The sequence below is a fragment of the Nestor notabilis genome, unplaced genomic scaffold (assembly GCF_000696875.1).
Source record: "Nestor notabilis isolate BGI_N333 unplaced genomic scaffold, ASM69687v1 scaffold566, whole genome shotgun sequence".
In the NCBI taxonomy this organism is placed as follows: domain Eukaryota; kingdom Metazoa; phylum Chordata; class Aves; order Psittaciformes; family Psittacidae; genus Nestor; species Nestor notabilis.
The window spans coordinates 100,123-121,203 of NW_009933148.1; the positions used below are offsets into that span (position 1 = coordinate 100,123).

At 38.7% G+C, this 21,081-nt stretch overlaps 1 protein-coding gene across 4 annotated transcripts in view; it reads left to right on the forward strand.

Annotated features, from left to right (window-relative positions):
- PLCB4 (phospholipase C, beta 4) overlaps positions 1-20,571 on the forward strand; it is an 88,909-nt gene extending 68,338 nt beyond the window's left edge. For 2 of the 4 annotated variants that reach the window (XM_010016718.1, XM_010016719.1), the window contains 6 exons: positions 1,999-2,074; positions 6,687-6,862; positions 11,447-11,548; positions 13,304-13,361; positions 13,754-13,840; positions 18,751-18,819. In XM_010016718.1, the coding sequence (XP_010015020.1) occupies positions 1,999-2,074; positions 6,687-6,862; positions 11,447-11,548; positions 13,304-13,361; positions 13,754-13,840; positions 18,751-18,819 (568 nt within the window). Of the gene's footprint in view, positions 1-1,998; positions 2,075-6,686; positions 6,863-11,446; positions 11,549-13,303; positions 13,362-13,753; positions 13,841-15,967; positions 16,005-18,750 lie in introns of all 4 variants that reach the window. The other 2 variants (XM_010016717.1, XM_010016716.1) reach the window with 2 other exon arrangements.
- The last annotated feature ends 510 nt before the right edge of the window (positions 20,572-21,081 follow it).

Below are 21,081 nucleotides of genomic sequence, written 5' to 3' on the forward strand. Positions count from 1 at the left end.
GGAAACATGTGCTCATGTTCCCACTCCAAAATGGAGTTGAAGGTGCATAAAGATCCTTCTGATTTATCAGGACTGTCCAGAAATTCAAGTGTATGTGTGTGTGTGTGAGCATGGACATGTGATATTGGATTGGGCTGTCCCTAGTCGGTTGTTCCCAACTGTGACTCAATAGTTTAACCATGGACTACAGCTGGGGACAACTTGTTATGTCTAGCCTGGCTGGAAGTTGCCTTAAGCTGCATTTCCAGAGAAGGGATCAGCTGGGTTTGATGTCTGGGATTCTGAAAAGTCCAGTGATTGACCCAGTTAGACTAATTTGGGATAAAATCTGTTTGATTCACCTAGTAAGTATTCTCTTTCATAGTGTGTGACAAATCATATATGAATTATAGCCAGACTCTGATAGCAACTATTCATATGGATAACCAAAGACTTTTTCCATGTGTTTGGGGTTTTTTTTTTGCAGGCAGAGGTAACAGTGGTCAGAACCTTTTTGTATACCTTTATATTACTTCCAAAGTGTCAAATATGTGTTAGAAAACCCTACAAAAATTCCATTGCTGTGACCAGAAAGTAAGTGACTAGTCCTTCTGGTGGCCCTTGGGAATACAAGGCACATCATGCCACTATTTTCAGTAAGGACTTTCCTGGTACTGTTTGATGATAAAATTTTCTGCTGATTTCCGTAAGTTCAGCAGTACTTTGATATTAAAATGGGATTTAAACTTGTTAAAGAGTTTCATAGATCTCCTTTTCTAGAGCAAACATGGATTAATGTTACTGCAGTCGAGCAGTAACCGTTCTTATTAGGACCCGCTTCAGACGATAAAATGAATGTGGCTCTATGCACTCAGTGGAGTTACACCAAAATGAGTGTAACTCATCAGTGGATGATCTGACACAAAAATATTACAGTGTTTTTAGAATAGACTCCTCTCAACATGCTGTATTATTCCAGACAAAAAACAGACTTCCAATGTGTGAATTTGTATTCCGTTGTAAAAACCCTTCACTGCAAAAAAAAAGGGAACGAGAACATTGGTAAAGACGGAGCTTGTCAGCCTTCAAAAGATTACTGACTTTGGTGAGATAGTAATTGAAAATCCCGTTGTGGCTGCAATGCAGCAGTTTTTCTGTACATCCATCCCACCCATCTAATTTGGCTTAGTGAAGGAAATCCTGTGGGTGAGAGGTAGAAGTCATCCGTCTTCTAACCCACAGGCATGTCAGGGGAGCATCAGCATGGGCCCTCTGCGGGCATTTTACCAGCCTGTTCTTTAGAATCATGCACTCCTCCTGTATTAGACAACTTTGCAACTTGCATTCAACCCCATTCATTATACCCAAACTCAAAGGCCATGCTATATTCAGCTTACTGCAGGAGTGAGGGCTACCTTCAAGAGTGTTGCTTTCCAAGTCATATAAGGTATCTAACAGTTTGGATTCCTCTACATGGGTTGATGTGGTCTGCAAAGATAATGCAACCCATTCACTCTGTTTTCTCACAGAGGGGTACCAACACTCTCAGTAGGTATTCACATTTAGTGGGCCCAAATTGCCCTGTGAGGTAGTTATTCAAATGACTTCTTTTCCTCTGCCTCAAAGTGAAAAGAAGTAGCAAAAATTACTTTTAAAACAGAGGATAAAATCATGGCAAGGCAATTAATATGCCTGTAAGTTATTAGGCAGAAACTGGTCTCTTTTGGCAAGGTATTTTAAGCCTGGAAAAGGAACCAAGTACCATAAATGGAGATGCTTGACATATTCTCAGCAACAGAATAATTGCAGGGCCAATCTTGAATTAATCGTGTGGTGTTTGAATTGAACGATCATTAATCCAACCATATTTTGTAAGTTGTGAATAAATTGCCAGAAGAAATCATTTCATTCCAATACATTGCAGCACTTCAACTCTGATTAACGTTTTAATTAGTGAGAGCTGAGTGAATGGGAAGATGTTTAACTTGTGGCACACATTTGCAATTTTCCTTTTTTTAGAGGCAATAATTGTCTTGAATTGAAGAAAGAAACGGAAATTAAGATTCAGACGCTAACATCAGATCACAAATCTAAGGTAAGCAAACGGCTAAGTTGAACACATGCAACATCTGAAAGAGAGCTTTTTGAGACCCAAGTGTGGTTAATTTTCTTGGAAGCACATGAATGATTTTCAGGAATAATAACGTGTTGAAAAGAATGGGAGTAATCGAGTGTCTAAAAATGTTTCTTAAAAAATGTTTAAAAAGCAACATCAATTTCCTGCCCTTTTGGAATTTTGAAGAAAGTGTCGTTCATGCCTCGTGAAACAAAACTGGTTTGTTTGTATCAGTTCAGGCTAAACAGAGTATGTGCTATGTGAAATTTGGATGCTTAACACTTTCCCAAAATATATACATAAAGAAGTTTCTTTTTCATTTTCCATCATTGTCACCATGGCCAACACTTGCTAGTCTGTCTCTTAGGGAAGGAGGAGTCCAAGTTGTTCTTGAACCAAGTGTCTTCTTATTTCTAGGGGTGTTTTTCTCCATGGCTTATTGCACTGTTTTCTTCGAGGTGCTGGAAATCAAAAATGCTCTGAGACTCAACCTCAGTTCATCTGAAAAAGCTATTCTTGAGCTGTGATTCACAGTTGCTTAAGACTATTTCCTTTATACTTCCATACCACTACTATGTTCACTGAGTTCTTATTTCCTTTGGAAGTTTTATCTATAACCTGTAGACATGCTTTCAAGTTTCTGAAAGATACCCAGACTCAGAGGGTGGCAGGTAAACTAGAAGGCACATTCACGTACAAAATGATGTGGAGGGAGAAGAGTACAGGAGAGTTACTCTAAAAGAAACAAGCATAGAGAAAACAAACAAAAGGAGCCGCATCTTTGAGATCAGAATAAGTTAAGTTTCACCTTTTCTTCACCTAATTTATTTCTTTGGTTTTATTATTTCATGTAGAGGAGATCTTGGCTTTTTAAACAAGGGTTTTTTCTCATTGCTGCTGTCTCAGCCAAAGATGTAGTTAAAAACCTGGGAATAAACCCCAGTGCACTCTCTCATCTCCTTATCTTCTTCCCCTATGAGAAATCCAGAACTGTTTCCTCCTTAAATAAAAGCAAATTTGTTGACAACTTAAGTAGGTAATTCATTCATTTCTTAGTGAAATAAACTCTCTGAGGAGCTCTAGCTCCTGATCTTCCAGACATAAGCTCAAAACTCATTTGAAGTTGTATTGTGTAGAAAACTCTTTGCTGTGATCTCTGCTTCTCACCTATGTCATTCACAGTCTAGAGCTGAAGAGGTGTGATTTGTACACAGGGGACATCCAAGTGTTCATTAATCTTCCAAATCCAATAAATGTTACTTATGTTTTCCCTTTCAACGAATATATGCAGTTTCTGAGCTCTGTCCCTTTTAAAATCCTCCTTTCAAACTGGTCCACTTCAATTTAATCCATACCTGTAAAAAAGATCGATTTTTGTCCCCTCCCATGTCAGGTTTTAGGATGACATTTTCAAAGGAGGCTTAAATATAAGCTCCTTTGAAATGCCAAGTCTCTGTGTGTTGGATAATGCCCAGAGAAGTCCTCTGCGAGTCATCTGCCTCTGTGGTTTTCTCTAGGTCAGTGATTTTCAATGTCTTGCTCACTGTGGTTCCATCAAAACTTTCCAGATTTTGGACTGATTTTAGTGTTCTCAGACTTCTGTAGTTTCAATTGACATGTGTGGGCCCTTGAATCATTCCTGGAGATCATACAAAGGCTTGCAAGCAACAGGTTGGAAAACAGCACTCAAGACCATAGGGAAATTAACTTTTATCTTAGATGAAGATAGGCACAATTAAATTAGATTGAATTCTGAGATGCTGAATGCATTACACTGATATAGTGGGAGTTTGATTAATTAACAGTTGTTCAGCATTCCTCAGCATTTGGGCCACTAATTTTGATATCAGATTGTACCATAATTCAGCTTTAATTACAGCTCATGTCCTCCAGTGCAGCTTTGTCACAATGTGCACGTACACCTTGAGCACCAGAGACCTTTTCATCTGCAAATGTCTTCTTGTCAGGAGGAAACATCCAGCCCGGGTTTGGCATAAAATACTTAAATGAGATCTGAATGTCCCAGTGTGTACTTCACACACACAGTTAACCTAGCAGATGCAAATTCCTCCCCTGCATTTAGAAAAGTAGGTCCCAATATCAAGCAGGCAGAGGATGAAAAGGAAAAAAAAGGATAGATGACTTCAAAGATTATTCCTGCTTGAACTTAGTGACTAAACAAACATCTTGCATATATGCTGTGCAAAAGAAAGTTCCTTATGAAGAATTTAATTAGTCTCTTAGGCCCAGGGATGGAACACATGAAAGGACAGGATTGCAAACACAGTCTGTAGAACAGGAAAGAGAGAAGTTAGCTATACGTAAGGATAAGAAAAATTACCAGTAAGCAACACTGTCTTAATATAGTGGAAAGTAGGACAAGAGCACAGCAAACGAAATAGTCATTTTAACTATGATGCTAATAAATTGGAGAAAAGCAGGCATGTACACTGAATTTACTACATCTGATCTTTGAAGTGTATCACAGATCTGCAGCAAAATTGGATTTCAGATGATTTAATGCTCACGGGTTCTAAGGTCATCTGAACCTGAGTCAAATTGGGTATTTCAAGTCTTGTAATTGCTGTTTGGCAAATCCTTTACATCCTTCTCATCAGGTTTTATCTTGCTTTACCTGAAATAAGGCTTGTAGCTTACAGGATATTTAAGGAAAGGAATCATGCAGGATATTTAGGAAAAGGAATCTTTTGTTTCTCTCCCACCCCTAGAGAAAAACATGTTTTACAAAGAACTGTACCTGCTGCTTACATGGCATGTTGATTTTGAAGTTACTGGCACCTCACTAGCACATCTGTCCCTGAACACAAGCAGGGACATTTTAATGATTATCATTTCCTATCTTAAGTTAAATAAAGCACTGCCATGCTTAAGTCTCCTTGCAGGTTTCTTCTTTAGTCCAAGGAGCTTGGACTAAACTTGGTCCTAACTTAAATGCCTTAGGTGGGTGCTGGAGGTGAGCTGGAGTGTCTGCCCCTGAGCCTTTCAGAAACTCCATCTGAAAAACAAGTCTCTCTTCCTTACCAATATCCAAGCCCATTTGAAAACTGAACCCTCTTTTTCTTTCTGGCTCTCAAGGCAGTCCTGCCTTATGAACATCTTATTAAAGATACCACTCCCACAGACTGCTCCACATCCTTCAGTGGTTTTATCACTTCATATCGATAGACTCTGGCTTAGTAATACGCTTACTCACATGCACAAAAATAAGCAAGGCTCATTTTGCTGGAGGTACACTTGATGAATTAGCCCTTCATTAGTTGTACCAGCCTCCTGCCTCAAAATGCTTTTGTTGTGTTCTGACAGCTGCTGGAGAAAACGCCAGGTAGCCCTCTGTCAGCTGCTTCTGCCTCCAATCCCATTTGGTTTAATATTGGGCCACTATTTAACTACAGTTAAGTACAAGTCTGCTCTCAGGTAGTGGTTGTCACCCAGATCTGTTACAAAATTCTTGCCTTGGGTTTTTTTCAGTAGGAGTCCAGCTTCATTATACAACGTGATCTTTGTGTGGGAGGGCCTTCAGAGGGGCCTCTACAGGGCAGGATGGAGGCTGGGGCTGTTGAGGCCCCCTCTTCGTTTCAGGGGAGTCTGCATTATGCAGAGCCCACACATGGGCCTGCACCTGAAATACTGACATCATTCTTTCACTTTCTGAGCAATATGGTGGTAATTTTTGATTTGAAGAATAAGGTTTAGATGACCCAGATGCTATTAGTTACCATAGTAGCAGTTGAAGTGACTACCTGAAAATAGGGGTTTTGTGAGGCATATTTTGTATACCATTTATGGAAAAGTAGGAGAGCTTGTCAACATGCCCAAAGATAATTATTAAAGGATAATAAAATACATCTTTCTACTAGCTTCTTTTCAAAATTGAGTGCTATGTATTATTACTATAACTCTGGTGACTTAGACTTCTTCATATTGTCTCTTGGGAACATTTCAAAACTTTAATCTCATTATTCTCATGAGTCTTAAGAGATAAGCGAGAGAAGAATACTTGTCAGATTCCCTGCTGACTTAATGAATGTAAAACAAAGATACGTAGCCCATCTTCAAATTCAGGTTGCATCAAACACAGGATTTCTTTATAAACTGACTGTGTTTGTAAAACTGTCTCCACAAAACCTAAGAGACTGTATTTAAGCCCTCAGATAAATCCCACTCACTAGGGTATTTTTCCCATGGTTAATTTCGACACATCTAATACTTCTTTTCTTGGCAACCAAAAATGTGAAACCATTTTATTATGAACTCAATGTTAGAGAAGATTTTGAAATGTCACTAGTACAGTCAAGAGCATGAATGCAGCCAATTTATTCAGAGCTCTTTAAATAATACAGTCGTAATAGTAAGGATTGGTTTACATCTGTGTTTATAATACACAGCAGTGTCCTCGGTGGCTTTGTTGCTCTGTGGAGCAACTTCATTTGTGGAACTGCTTTTTTCACAGTTTAACTACATTCTTTATAATCTTTTTTATGATTGTCCTTACATCATCTTCAGCAGCAGTAATAGCTGATCTCATGGCCTGTCTGAAACCTCTAGCAAAGCTGCTGTTACTTCTCAACAGGTCAAAGAGATTGTGGCACAGCACACGAAGGAGTGGTCTGAGATGATCAATACGCACAGTGCTGAAGAGCAAGAAATCCGGGATTTGCACTTGAACCAACAGTGTGAACTACTGAAGAAACTGCTAATAAATGCTCATGAACAACAGACCCAGCAGCTAAAATTCTCACATGACAGGTGAGCAGGGCTGTGCTACCTGATAATGAGGGCTCGGTTTACGTCTGCTTTGTATAATGTTTTAGTTTCTTGTGCTGATAGCTCCTGTACTGCTGTGAAAGATACTGGGCTGTATGGGTGGTGGAAGTACACGCAGTGATCACACGAGGTTTACGTAGGTGCAGGAATAGGCTTCTGAGCTGCTTTAGATTGTCTGAACTTCATTAAAGGCAGCAGATGTCACGAAGCAGTGGTGGTTTGCATCAACTGTGGGTATGCTTAGACTTTACCCAGGAACTTGAATTCAGAGGCTGGAAACTGTGAAGAATCAGATCTGGAAATATCTTTTGAAGTCGTTAGCTGTTACAGACTCATGTTTATAGCATTGGTGATTATTAAGATCATAAAAACAGCAGGTAGCAGCATAAGCTACATTAAACTGATGTATTCATACAATAACCTGCCATAATCACTGGGAATACAGAAGATACTGCATGACACGTCTGTCTTGTTGCTTTTGTAATTAACCATCCTGCCCATTTGAAATTAAATAAAATTAAATACACATCGTATTCACAGTGTTAAAAATGGCAGTAAGTAATGCTGTGATAACTATTTATGCTGTAATCTATTAGGCAAAGCAGCCTAAAAGCATATGGATGGAAAATGTGTGTATACATACATATATATTCATATGTAATTGTCTTCAGCATCCTTCATTTAGAAAGCATGTGGGAAAAGGAATAAATAAATCACATTTGAAGAAGGAATTGAAATGATTTTTTAAATTCCTGAGTGAAAAAACAGCCTATCTTTGCATCAGAGAGAACACATGCTGGGACCTGCAAGCTTTCCATCCAACAGAGAATTGTCCCAGCAAAAGGCTTTTAGTGAGCTCATCTTTATGTTAATCTCTGTGTTAACCCAACTATTCAAGCTCTCCTGCAATACATACCCAGTCAGAAATGAAGCCCCAAAATTGCTAAAGTATAATACAAATGCATCATTCAAAAGATACTAGCCAGAGGAAGGTGTGGTCCTTGGTACTGTATCTCTAAATCATACCTGGCTGCATCAGCCCAGAGAAATTACATCAGTTTGAGTTCTGTTTTCTATCCTATATGAAATTCACTACAATGCTTAGAGGATATTTTACTGGTGTACAGCTTGTGGAGGTAAGTTTGTGGGGTTTTTCCATACATATTTTCTTATTCTTTTAACTTTGCTACAGGCTCTCATTGTAGGCTGTTGATTTATCTATGTTAGGGCAAAATTTAATTTTTTTAAAGCTTTTTTCTCATAGTTTTTGTCTTTGGGTTTAGAATTTCTGTATCTCCACATTGTTCTAACAGCCCTACATCATTTCTTGCAAACAGTTCTTACATTCTTAGTAATGCATCTTTCTGTCTTACTAGAAATAATTTGTGTCAGTCCATGTATTGTTCCATTTCCAGAGCTACTAAGAACCAGACCTGGAAATCTACACCCTGATAAATACTGACAACTTTTTCTTCTCAGCTGTCCCAGGAGTAACAACCCTGAAAATTCTTTCTTCTTTATTCATTGCAACTTGGCATGTTTCTGCTTACTTGGGAGTTTGTGTGTAAGCCCTCTATGTGCAGACTGGGAACTTCCCTGTTGGAAACAAATTTAAGACTGTGTCTGAATTTGTGAATATTTCAGTATAATTTGGAATGTGAAATACTGAAATGTGAATATAATAATGCCCCAAAGAGACTTTACACTTAATAATTTATGAGCTTTTTTAGTAGAATGTATTATGTGTAGGAACATGTATGGGTTTATCTGTATAGGTGTATGTAATAGCCAAGAGACAACTCGGGTAACCACAGAAAAAAAAAGGCTCTATCTGAGAGCAGCATGGGAGGAGGACCATGCTCTCAGCATGCTGTTCTCGCCACTTCCCTCTCTGTGAGCTGAGGTAATGAGTTAGCTATCACAGCAGAGGACACAGGGCTAGCAGGAAAGATCAGTAATCTAAAATGATGTAGTTATCTGCTGTAGGGTAGATACTTTCCCTCCATGTGCAGTACAAAAAGCAATTACAGCTTGTGCTTTGACTCATTTAGAAACAAAGCAGAAGACAGCAGATACTACTAAAAATCTGAAGCTTATTGAACTCCAGGGGTGCTGTGCCCCCTGCCTCTGCAGACTGGGTTAGCTTTCCTGACTTGGATGTAGTGAGCTTGCAGCATTTCAGAAACTGGGGATGTGAAGCTGTATCTGCAAGCATTATGTACTCCAGATAGAATAACATGAGAGAAAGAAAAATGGTGTGTGGTGGGGTGTTTTTAATAGAAGAGATTTCTAGGCATTCAGACAATACTGGTGACATAAAATAACGTATTAATGCACTTTAATGTCATCTATATATATGTATAAATTCCAAGGATAGACTTACATGCTTAAGTTTATATACAAATTTCAGAGTTGCAGTTAGTAGAACACGGTAGGAAATCAGCAGTTACATCTTGCAGTTCATGTACCATGTTTTTAGAATCCTTTTTTTCTTTACCGTCCTGGCTTGCCTGTTTCTTCCAGTTAAATCTGGCTACAGCAATCACCACCACTTGTGATGAGGGTGTTCTTTAATGGGAGTGCAACACTGCCAGCCAGGGCAGCAGGGGCTAAACTTGAGCCTTGACATGAAGCCCTGTGCCAGGCAGTTGAGCAGTGAACTGACACTAGAACTTTGGCCCTGTCCTTGAGAAGCACCATTTCAGAAACAAGGAGTGGTCCCTACAAGTGCTTCTTGATGATTTTAAAAGGAAGATAAGATTTTTCATTTCTTCTATTCATAATACCTTTTATTTCTTGCAAGCAGTGAAAACCCAAAACACCAAGAAAGATCCATCAGCAATGCAACTAGATTATAGCAGACAGAACAGACAAACAGTTGCATACAGATGTGTTAGCTCTTTCAGCCATATCCATGGCCAAAGTCTCATTTGGAAATCATCAGTGATGCACAGTAGTCCTCTAATCCTCTTAACTTCTTTCACTCGAAAATTATATCTGATGCAAATAGGCTAAATCAATTTGAACACCTACACTTCACTTTTTTTCATATCCCTGAGCACAGTAATAAAAATAAGTGATTTCAGTACTGCTGTTAAGAGAGTGTGCTTGAAAATTACTTCAAATTCAGTATAGAAAATAAAAGCTTTTGTTTGGAGAAAAGACTGTTGGAATGAAATGTGCTCTAGACACAACACTTTTTAGAACCCCAACTAATTTTTTGCAGCGATACCACTGCTTTTAAATATGTGTTCAGGGAATGTTTCACCTTATGAACCCTTGGAGGAAAAAAAACAACACTGCATTTCTTTAATAAAAAATTTAAACTGAGAAAAATGTAACTCAAAGTTTCCTCATGCTACTTAATGATTAATGTCTTTTAGAGATGAAAGAAAGCTAAAAGAGATTCAGTGACATTTCATTAAATTAAGCACGCTGTTCTGTGTCACACTGCTCCTGTGCATACAAAATACTTTGAATTTGGAGATAATTAGTGCAAAGAATGTGTAGCACTCCACTCGAGATCATGTGCAGACAAAGAGACTAAGGCACTGCCTTGGCTTGTTAAACGGGTAACTTTAGATGCTGATGCACTACAGGGAACTTCACAATCTGGTATTTGCTGTCCAATTTATGTGTATAATTCCTGTTTAAATAAGCACCTAAGATCAGGAGCTGCAGTACTGGAATGCTAAGCAGGCACAAAGCAAGAGCTGGCCTTCAGGGATGGTCCCTTTGGAGCTTGGCTGGCTTACCCAGAGTGATGAAAAACCTTCTACTCACCAGTCATAAACCATTTCTGAAAGTCAGCATCTGTGCTGTTACTCCCAACAAAGAATCACGATCTCTTTTTCTTTTTAAAACAATGAGATACTTATTTATTTCCTGGTTTTCTACTGCACTGGCTGAAACACTGAAGAAGTTTTCCACTTCCTAGGTCAAACCACACCTCTTGGGACATTTCCCCTGGAAGGTGATTGCCACCCTCCTGCTAAAGTTATCTCATTCCACAGGAAAGGCTACAAGGTTCACTGAGCCAGAAGGAGATACCAAACACAAGTCTGACCGTGGTCTGAACCACAGGGCTCTTTTCAGGCCCAAAGTAGAAGTCTTAGAAGAAAGTCTGTCAGCTCATACCACAACTAGCAAATATGACTACTATTCATATTGCAGTCATGTTCTGAGTGTAGGATTGGTAAATATTTAGTCAGTTTTAAAAGACAAATTGCATTTTCTAAGTGGCTGGCAGTAATGTCTGACAGTAGCTCATACTCAAACAACTCTTACTAGGGAGAAAAGAGACTTTTATACCCTTTTGTAACATTCAGAGTGTAAAAATGCTTTAAAGAGACTTTTCAGATTATGTTCCCTGGAACTATTCAAGATTTCTGAAGGCTTGCTCAAATTGTGTAGAGGCTACCCAAAGGAAGGCAGTTTTCATGTGGTTTGTTCTTTCGTCTTCCTTAATGCTTCAAGGACAAAATCAACCACAGTGAAAATATCAGGAAACCAACCTCAACAACAAATGCATCTTAGGCATTAATGGCTTTGTTTGGTTTTGCCTAGGGAAAGCAAGGAAATGCGTGCCAACCAGGCTAAAATCTCTATGGAGAACAGCAAAGCCATAAGCCAAGACAAATCTATCAAAAATAAAGCTGAAAGAGAGAGGTAAGTATCAGATCTCCCTCGCTGGGAAGGGTAGAATGCTGTCAAAGGCTGTTGGGTGAACTCATGCATGAATTCGATGAAAAACATGCTTTTATGTATGGAAACAATGTCTGATGATTGTGCTGAATATATATTTTAGACTACCTGTTTAAGAGAAATGTTACTTTTCTCATATTTATACTTTTAATAAATGTAATGTCCTGATCAGGGAAATAAAATACTCTTTATGTTCATGAACTGTGACTGACTGGTGTAGGTCTAATCACACAATTAAATTGAAACACAACTGTGAGAGTTTTAGTGATTGTACTTAAAGTGCATTGTACTTATGGTTGCTTTTTAAATGAAATGAGGGCTCTTCTGAGTCTGAGGTTTGGTTCTCTTTGAAGATAGAGTGACTGGGGAGGCAGCACCACTGAAGATACAAGAGGTGGTGCCAGTGAAAGGTTTTATCCCCCATCTACTGATAACACAGAGGAGAGGTGGACAGAAGGAAGGAGTGCTCTAGAAGTGATGATAATCAGTGTAGAGGGTGATGCAAGACAGGAATGAAGAACCAGGAGATGTTCTCCACAACAGCCCACGTTGTTGCTTCCTCTTTGCCCCTGAACTGAATCGCAGCTATCATCTCCCTTGCTATGTGCTAGCACTGGGGACCTGGCCAGCATCCAGGCTCAGCAAACCAAGGGTCACTGCTGCACTTGCAAAAGTGGGTTATTCACAGCACATTTTGGGATGACAGCCTTAACTGACTAGAGAGGCACTTGTGGGTATTACTGAGACTTTTTGAAGGATTGATCTGCAATACAGCTATTATACATTTTTTCTATTTATCCTAAAAGTTTCCAAAGAAATAGATAAAAAGCAGAGTCTACATGATGTCTCATAAGCCTGCAGGGTTTCACCTTCATTTTGGGCTTACCATCTGGCTCATTCTTTCCTCTTACACATTCTCTCCTTGGCACTGGGCTATTTTGGTCAAAAGGCTTGAACTTGTTTCCACTGAACTAAGTCCCTTGAGAGTTGCACACTCCTAGCTCATCAGGAAGACAAATTGTTGGAGCCCTTGCTAACTGCAGGCTTAGTTAATGTGAGACCTACACTAATGACTCTGAGATAAATCTGTTCCCAGATTTAAAAGCAGGCTGAAAGCAGTTCTGGTTTCCAAGCTTTGTGATTAGTCTGATTCAGCTCTTTGAACTATTTTTGGTATATTTCATGACAGAAATCTTAGGAAGAGACACTTTGCAGTGAGGTATTTTATGTAAATATTAATTGTATACTTATCTTTTTGCTTAAATAACAGCTTTAAGAACCTTACAGCATCGGTAAGCTGTAACGTCACTTATGATCGTAAGATGATTCTTCCATTACCACTGTTAAGAGATGTAGCAGTTTTTATATACCAACATGAGTTGACACCAGAGCACAGCAAGGGGTACACAAACGAATTAAACAATTTAAGTTCTGACCACCCTTGAATAAGGGAGAAAGCAAACTCCATCCACAGCAGTCCTGGTCAGTTTGGGGATTTCTTTTGCCTCGAGTCTTCAATGAAACTGTTGATGTTCTTAGAAACCTTTAAGCATAAAGGTGCATATGCATAGCAAGAGGAGTGTACGATTTGCCATTAATCCCACATGGTACAAATAATCAGAAACCAAAATATACCTTAGGAGTTTGTAATTGTTGCAGCTTCTGGGTTTCTTTTTTTTCCAATGAGTCTTCATAGACAACGTTTGCATTTTTTTTTAGGCGAGTCAGAGAACTGAACAGCAGCAACACAAAAAAGTTCCTGGAAGAGAGAAAAAGGGTAACTATGATCTTGGCAAAGTCACTGGGCACTGTTTCTGGATATTCATTTTCATTCCTCTGTGTTGAGAATCCAGCTGTAGTAAACAAATGGATGTTTGTCTTTGCTTTGTTCCACATACTTTAGTTTAAAAGATCTAACATCTCTATAAGATGAAGCTATTTAAATTGACAAGATTACTATTTGTTGTTGTGTATTTGCTACTTTTGTGTAGTATAGTTAATACATATAAATACATATTATATTAATAGCTCTTCTTAAGATTGGGTGATATAGGCCTCCTGTGATGTTTTGTGCCATCCAAATGGGGCAAGATGGTGTGTCGAGTAAGTTTGTATTTTGCTTGTTAATAATGTGTTACATTTCCCCCTATTTCTTCGTCTTGCTTACAGCTGGCAATGAAGCAGTCAAAGGAAATGGATCAGTTGAAAAAAGTTCAACTTGAGCATTTAGAAGTCTTGGAGAAGCAGAATGAGCAGGTATCTTGCTTTAAAGGCTTAAAAGAAAAGCAAGCTAGTAAGAACAGTAACCAGAATCAAGCTGAGTAGAATGCTTCTGAATGTAAGTCGTTAACTGAACTTTGAAGTACAACCTTGTTCATGGTCACTCACCTACGTGGGGACTTAAAATTAAGAGGTGAGGTGACTTAGTGATAAAGAACCAGATTTGTTTCAGATCAGCACATGAAAGCTAGACTCTTAGCCAGAGTCTGTCCTCTCAGCTGCTCAGCCACACTGATACTCGTTAGCTACATCTGACAGTCATAAAAGGCCCCGTGTATCCATTTTAATTACTCCGTACAAATACCTCAAGCAAATCAGTTTCCTTCATTTGGGAACTTATGTTTCTAGTGCTGACTGGAAAACAGAGGTGAAACATGCACAGAGAATCACTGAACTCTAAGAGACAGTTAGTTTGGACTGAATTCTAGAGATGTATAATAGCATGGGGAGTTTTATCTATACTAGTACACCCTTTCCTAATTAAAATACCTTATTATTTTCTGCTAGTTTAGAAGCTTTCCTTCCTCTTCCCCCAATTATAAAACTACTTGGCGAGGAAAGGAAAATTCTAATCTTATTTCTGGTAGAAGCAACAGCATGTTCTGAGCAGTTCCCTTGCTGAAAGGTTGAGCCAGCAGAAATGTAATAATTGTATGGAACTGCAGTACTGCACTTGCACAAATGTAAACTGCAAGGGGAATATACGCAGATACCCAGCAGTTCAGTGAGATAAGAGAGGAGGAGTGCATTTAATACCCATTACTTTTGAGGATTATGTACTTGCTTCTTTATTAAAAGTTCAGAACTTGAACTTTCTGACAAACAGTATGAATTAAATCCATCTTGCAGAAGGGAAATAAAGAGAAGGGTACATGCAAATCAACTATTTCCACTCTCAGGAGAGAGTCCTGCAGCCTGGTTAACTTCTAGAGGGGTGGCAGCATGTAGGATTGCAGGCAGCTGCTACCACCAATCCGCAGCCACCATGGCTCTGTGTTCCAATCGCTCCACCTCCCTTCCAGACAACCAGAATTCCTATTCTATTCCCTCACAGGGTTTCTGTAGATGTAATCTCTAACATCCAATGTGAAGGGGTCTGTCAAATTAGTCTGCTTCTGAGCAATATCTGCACATAACTGAAAGGGAGGGGAGGCAGGCACCTGGGGGAGGCAGTTGGGCTACAGCAGATCTGTAGTGTCACTGTAGAGACCATAACAGAGAACTCCCTATAAATGGGATGACAAGAAATGATGAGCGTGATCCAGAGATAGGTGTTAACAGTAGTTTCTTTCCATTGGCTTCAGAGGGCATTGGATCCTTTTTTTTTTAGAAACATAAGCCAAAGAGGAAATGGTTATTATAGTTGTGCTTTTAACCACAGCGTGATAAATATGTTCTGTATAAGGGAAGGAGGTTGCTGGGAAATAGGTGTAAGGCATTAAAGGAGACACCTCTTTTCAGCAATTAGATACTTCCCTCACCTGGGGTTACAGCTTCTGCTGCTGAGAGATGGTAACAGCCTACATGAGCTTGCTCATACTCCATTTCAGAGCAGAGATGAAGTCATCTTAAATCATCAGTGATTAAATGGAGTAGGACCATTCACGTGCTGGTTATCACTTTTGTGTGTGCTTGTGGTGGCCTCCACCACAGGGGTAGTCCCTTAACAGCTTTTTAACTCACTCTAATTTGATCCATCAGAGCACATTTTTCATACCTGCTGTTTTGACCACTTCCTTTTAGCCCCAGAAGTGCACCAGTGCAAACCCCCAGCTGGGCCTGGTTTCATTGTTATACACATTGGTGCATGAAAGATAGTTGGATCAAGATAAAGGTGGTAATTGTTTAATGAGAATTTCAGAACATGATTAGCTTTTTTCCTGATCAACCAAGGGAAGAATTTTTTCATACAAATATACAATGCAGAAAAGTAGAATTATGGGTGGAAACAGGCTTCAATAGAAAGTGTTATGAATTTAAATTTGTTTTGGTTTATGTATGTTTTTCTTGCATTAATTTTTCAATCTCACTTCAGTTTTCATTCATTTAATTTGCTTCTTGTTGTATTACTCAATTTTGACATTATTATTTTTGTACAAACAGCTTTTGAAATCCTGTCATGCAGTGTCTCAAACACAAGGTAGGATGGACGTATAATAAGCAAACTCTTCTTTCAGTGTGCTTTCCTTCTAAATTAAATCATTATCATTGGAGCCCTCCTTGTAAATGCAACCATTGGGAAGTACCATTGACATAGTGAACACAATGTTAATCTTGTTTGCACACAGATATTTGAGCCTGACACAATATTAACAGTATTTTGTGCATTAGCATCTCAAATTCAGATGCATGTGATCAGTGATGTGCAGAGGAAATATGTAGAGATTAATTTGTGTTGTACATTAGCTGTCATTACTGAAAGATACGCTTAGAGTTCTAAACTGTGAGAAGGGTCTATTGATCTAAGAAAACTATTTTAGTATTGACATACATATGATTAACTGCTAATGCTGATAGTCAGACAAAAGGTATCCACATCTACTAGTATGGTAATAAAATAAGTAATTACACAGTCAGAATAGCAAAATGTAGAATAGATGGCTAGAAACAGCTTTTTAGTATCGGTAGAAGAGAGGCTTCCAGCACTTGAAAATTCACTTTAAAATACAACACATTATAAGTATGGCAGTTGTACTTACCATGTGGCTGTGCTGCTGTGGCTTCCTAAATAATTGTTACTCACAAGAAATCTCTGTTAACCGCTGTCTTACCAAGGGACATAGTTGCATTAGGCTTGAACATCCAGTTGAACAGTATTGCCTGATCTGAATTACTTTCTTGAATTGATAACTGAGTCTGACAGCACCCACATAGATATATAATGGAGAAGAAAAACATTCATTAGGGTAGGAAAAACATATTTTTTGTATTCTTTTACTGTGTATGGTTCTTAGCCTGTCTTATATTTCAGTAGAGTGCAAGGATCTTGAAAGCAGAGTCCATTAGCTGCCACTCCATGAATTCACTGTAGCTTCAACACTGCCTTCCAGAAGGCTTGTCTTCAAGTGAGTGCTTGTGTGTTCACAATGCACTGCCTGAACCAGTCTCAGAGTAGCAAAAACAGGCATCCTGGTCCTATGCTAATGGGTTCTTTGAAGCCAGGTTCTCTCTGAACTAATTCTGTACAGCATACATTGGCATGCAGAATATTTTTAGGACACTTTGTGCCAGTAGTTAAGTCCCAAGCCTAAAACATGAGATGTGTGAGTCACTAAGTAATAACCACAGGGTGTTGTTTTATCTGGAATTTCATTTCACACACAGACAAAATCCAGCCAACATTTCAGAAGAGGTTGTACATATTGATTTATTTATTATGTTTCCATATTTTCATGTTAAAATTATTTCTTCATTACTTTCAAGCTTTTAACTCATTTAAATGGAGAACGTTGATTAATTTTTAATCATATTTATGACGGTTGCTTTGCTATTATCATAATTACTTTTTTCCCCAAGATGATGATTATGAAAGTACAGGGCTAGATTTTTCAAGAAGGCATGTACATCACATCAGCACAAACCCACATTTACCTTGCAAAATGAATAGCTGTGCATCTCATTACTCTAGAACTACAGCCGACCATTTTCACATATACAAATATGTTTGCACATCAAGAATATGCGAGTCCTTAAGTAGGAGCTTGTAGAGCAAAGTTCCCCGTGTAAGCAACATTTACAACTTTTTGGGAACATAGCTTCTGTAGATCAAGTCCCATAACCATCCCCTACATGACAGATACAGAGCAGTTACACCAAAGGAAGTGTTACCTTGGTTTGCCTCTTCCTAAACCTGTCGTAATCCTCAGGAGCTTGATTGTAAAGATAGATGGCTTTACTTGCCCTCTGGGTAAAATTATTCAGAGTCCTTTGGGTTATGGATTTAAATCACATCCCAGATTGAGAGCCCTCAGAGAAAAGGAAGAGATGCTGACTCCTAGTTCCTTTAAACTAGAGAGTTTCAAACCAAAGTGCAACTTCTAATCTGTAACTGAGCAATAATAGGAGGAGTAAGTGTGCGCGTGTGCGCATCTGTGAGAGAGAGGAGAGGAAGGGAATTAGAAAAACTCTCTCCAAGCAGGGGATTCCCAGGATAGTTGCTATTTATACACAGTGCTTCAACTCTGCTTGCGAAGCCCGAGGCATGCACAGTTTATACCGGAATCTGGCATGAATTCATTGCTGTATTCTGCACAATGCATTTGGATCTAGTTTCAGGTGCATTCAGTGCGTGTAATCCCAAGGAGCATACTGCAGTAGTCTGATCATGAGGTGAAAACACTGTGTCTGTAATCATAAGGATCTCCAGGCCAGATGGAGATTATTTTTTACAACTTATTATTAAAAATAAATATTACTAAGGGAAAATCTTAGACTGATGTATTTTTGTCGTTATTGTCTTTATGAAAGAAACCAGTCCCGATCATAGAGGAACTCTCCAAACATTTCATGACGTAACACATTGCAGTACTCACACAGCAGCAGTGAAGCACACACATTCCCAAAGACGTTTCCTATCAGGAGAAACAGTTGAATCAGCATCTGCCTAGTTTTTTCCACAAAATCAGAGCTTCTGCATTTTACTCTACACTCCTTCAGAAAATCAACCCATGACTCTTGGAATAGGATCAAAACTATTTCCCAAGAATTTGTAGACAAAGGAGTCTGATTTTGAAAACAGAATGATGCTGGAGGGGTAAACATAATGTTATTACATATATCTTCAGTGTGTTTTGCCTGTATTTCATTCAGACACTATCATATAAAACGTGCTTCATTTTGAACAAAAGGTCTAATGCAGTGCTCCATGTGGTTATTTTGGATTGCAGGCAAAGGAGATGCAGCAGATGGTGAAGCTGGAAGCAGAGATGGATCGCAGGCCGGCAACAGTGGTCTAAAGCCTCAGCAAGCAAATTGAAGTTGGAGAACACAGCATCCTTAAAATGAGAGCAAAATTCAGAATAGCATTGCTGAGGCTGAAAAGTGGGCTTTTTTCCATTTTTTTACTCTTATTTGGGGGGGAGGGGAGGCTGGTTTGGTTTTTGGTTTAACATATGAAGTGTAGCTACAGACCACCATGTCTTAAAGTTTGCATTATGTCTTTTTTAACACTGAGCACTGAATTTCCTTTGTTGGATTTCCCTAAGAATTTCCTCTGTTCAGAAAAACACTAATCAGAAGATGAAGGCAGCTTTTTTTAAACCCGGTCCTGTATTCCTCCCTGTATCTCAACAGGCAGCCTGCCTGCATCAGAATTACACAATCAGAGCCTTGAAACACAACAAAGATTTTTACCATCATCTCAAATGGCAACAAAACTGTAATTAAGTCATGTTACTTCCCATTTATGTTCTCATGTGCGATATGTTGTGTAGAAACCCCAAGCTGCCATATCCTGACAGGCAACAACAACTCAGATGCTCAGTACCTGATGTCTTGGAGCCCACTGAACTGGATCTTCCTCTAAGTCACACCATAATAATGAGTATAGTATGGAGTTGAGTTTGAGCAATTTTAAACTCTATTTCCAAGTATTTTTTAAGCAGCAGACAGCAGGCAGTTGAAAGTTAACTGCATATATTCAAAAGTACAGTACGTACAAAGTCATCGGCCAAGTTCATCAGCTGTAACAGGAACTTGACAGGGTATTTCTGCCGTCCAATGATGCCATTCACAAGTGCCATATCAACTCTTATCATGTCTGAAAGAAAACGATATCCTACAGTGGTTAGCAGGAGTGAAATACAGTGTGTTAGTGCCAAAACTGATCAGTGCTCTAAGGAATTATGTATTAGGCACTTTAAGAAAAGTTTACATCCTACATCGCTTGTACAGAAATTGCATTTTGATCCTGTTGCTGCAGATCCCAGCTACTACAGTTCATTGTAACTTAAAGATTGTTTAAATGGCTTTTGGCAAAAAGTTTGTAACTGTGAAAATGTACAAAGTATTTATACACTTCAGAATCACAACATTGTAGAAAATCACATACATGTTGCCACGTGATAAAACTAGTAAACAGAAATGCTAAGAGTATGTTTGCATGTGATACCAATGCTACTAAGACTGTAATGCCTACTCTATGACCACAGTCATTCTACTAGCTGGTAAATACTGAATAAATGTATGGCACAGAATATTGTTTGATTAATTACAAAGACTTTTAGCATACCAAGATCTCTATATATATGTGTGTATATTAATTACGTGGGCATTCTTGATACTTGTAGTAAAAGAAAAGTACATAACTAATTTAATTTTACACAGAAGTATTTATGCAGATTTTCAGAATTTCATATCAGGAATAACCTTTTTATGTCCATTAGCTATAAAAACAATTTGCTAATGTGTTAATTTGCATGTTTCCAGAGCTTGCTGTAGTTACATTGCAAAACAATGCATGTAAGCATTCTGCTTGGAATTTTGTCCATGCTGCCAATTCAAAGATGACTGCATGGAAAACTGGTAGTTTAGAACAAATCAGATTCCTGATTTCAGTGTACTAAGCACCAATTACTTTGTTGTATATGCTTGTACAAACAAATTCTACATATTCCTATAAACAAAATAAATGAAGAGAGATAATTATGTTATTGTCAGTCCTGAGATGAAACTTTCAACTTCTCTAATAAAAAACATGAAAATTCAAACCCTTTAGTTTTGCCTGCAGTGAATTGGAGGGTGGGGGTTATTATTACTTGCAATTTTTTAGTAAGTTGTATTTCCTGTAAAAATGTGCATAGTGTAAATACATTTCTATCACAGCTTATTTAGTCAAAGGAGTCTTATTTCTTTTAAGTGATAGAAGAATTGCGCAGCATCGGTCCTCACAGCACTACAGAACTACTCGAGTACGGTGTAGCAGCACTACCTTGAGATGCAGCAGCCCGAGTACAGTGTAGCAGCACTACCTTGAGAATGCAACTGAGACAGGTCAGTCAAGTCCTTAGGAGATTAAGGCAGGATTGGAACAAACTTGTGGTGCCTATTCAGAATTTCCATTCTGATGCCAGTTCTCCTTTAGAGGCATCTCCTGCTCCTTACAATCCATGTTTTGCAGACAAGTTGTGTACCGGGAGCAGCTCTCCTTGCTCTCTGAGCTTGGCTTGAGTGCTGGAGGGAGCTGGGAGCAGCAATGTTTTCAGAACATGCCAGATAGG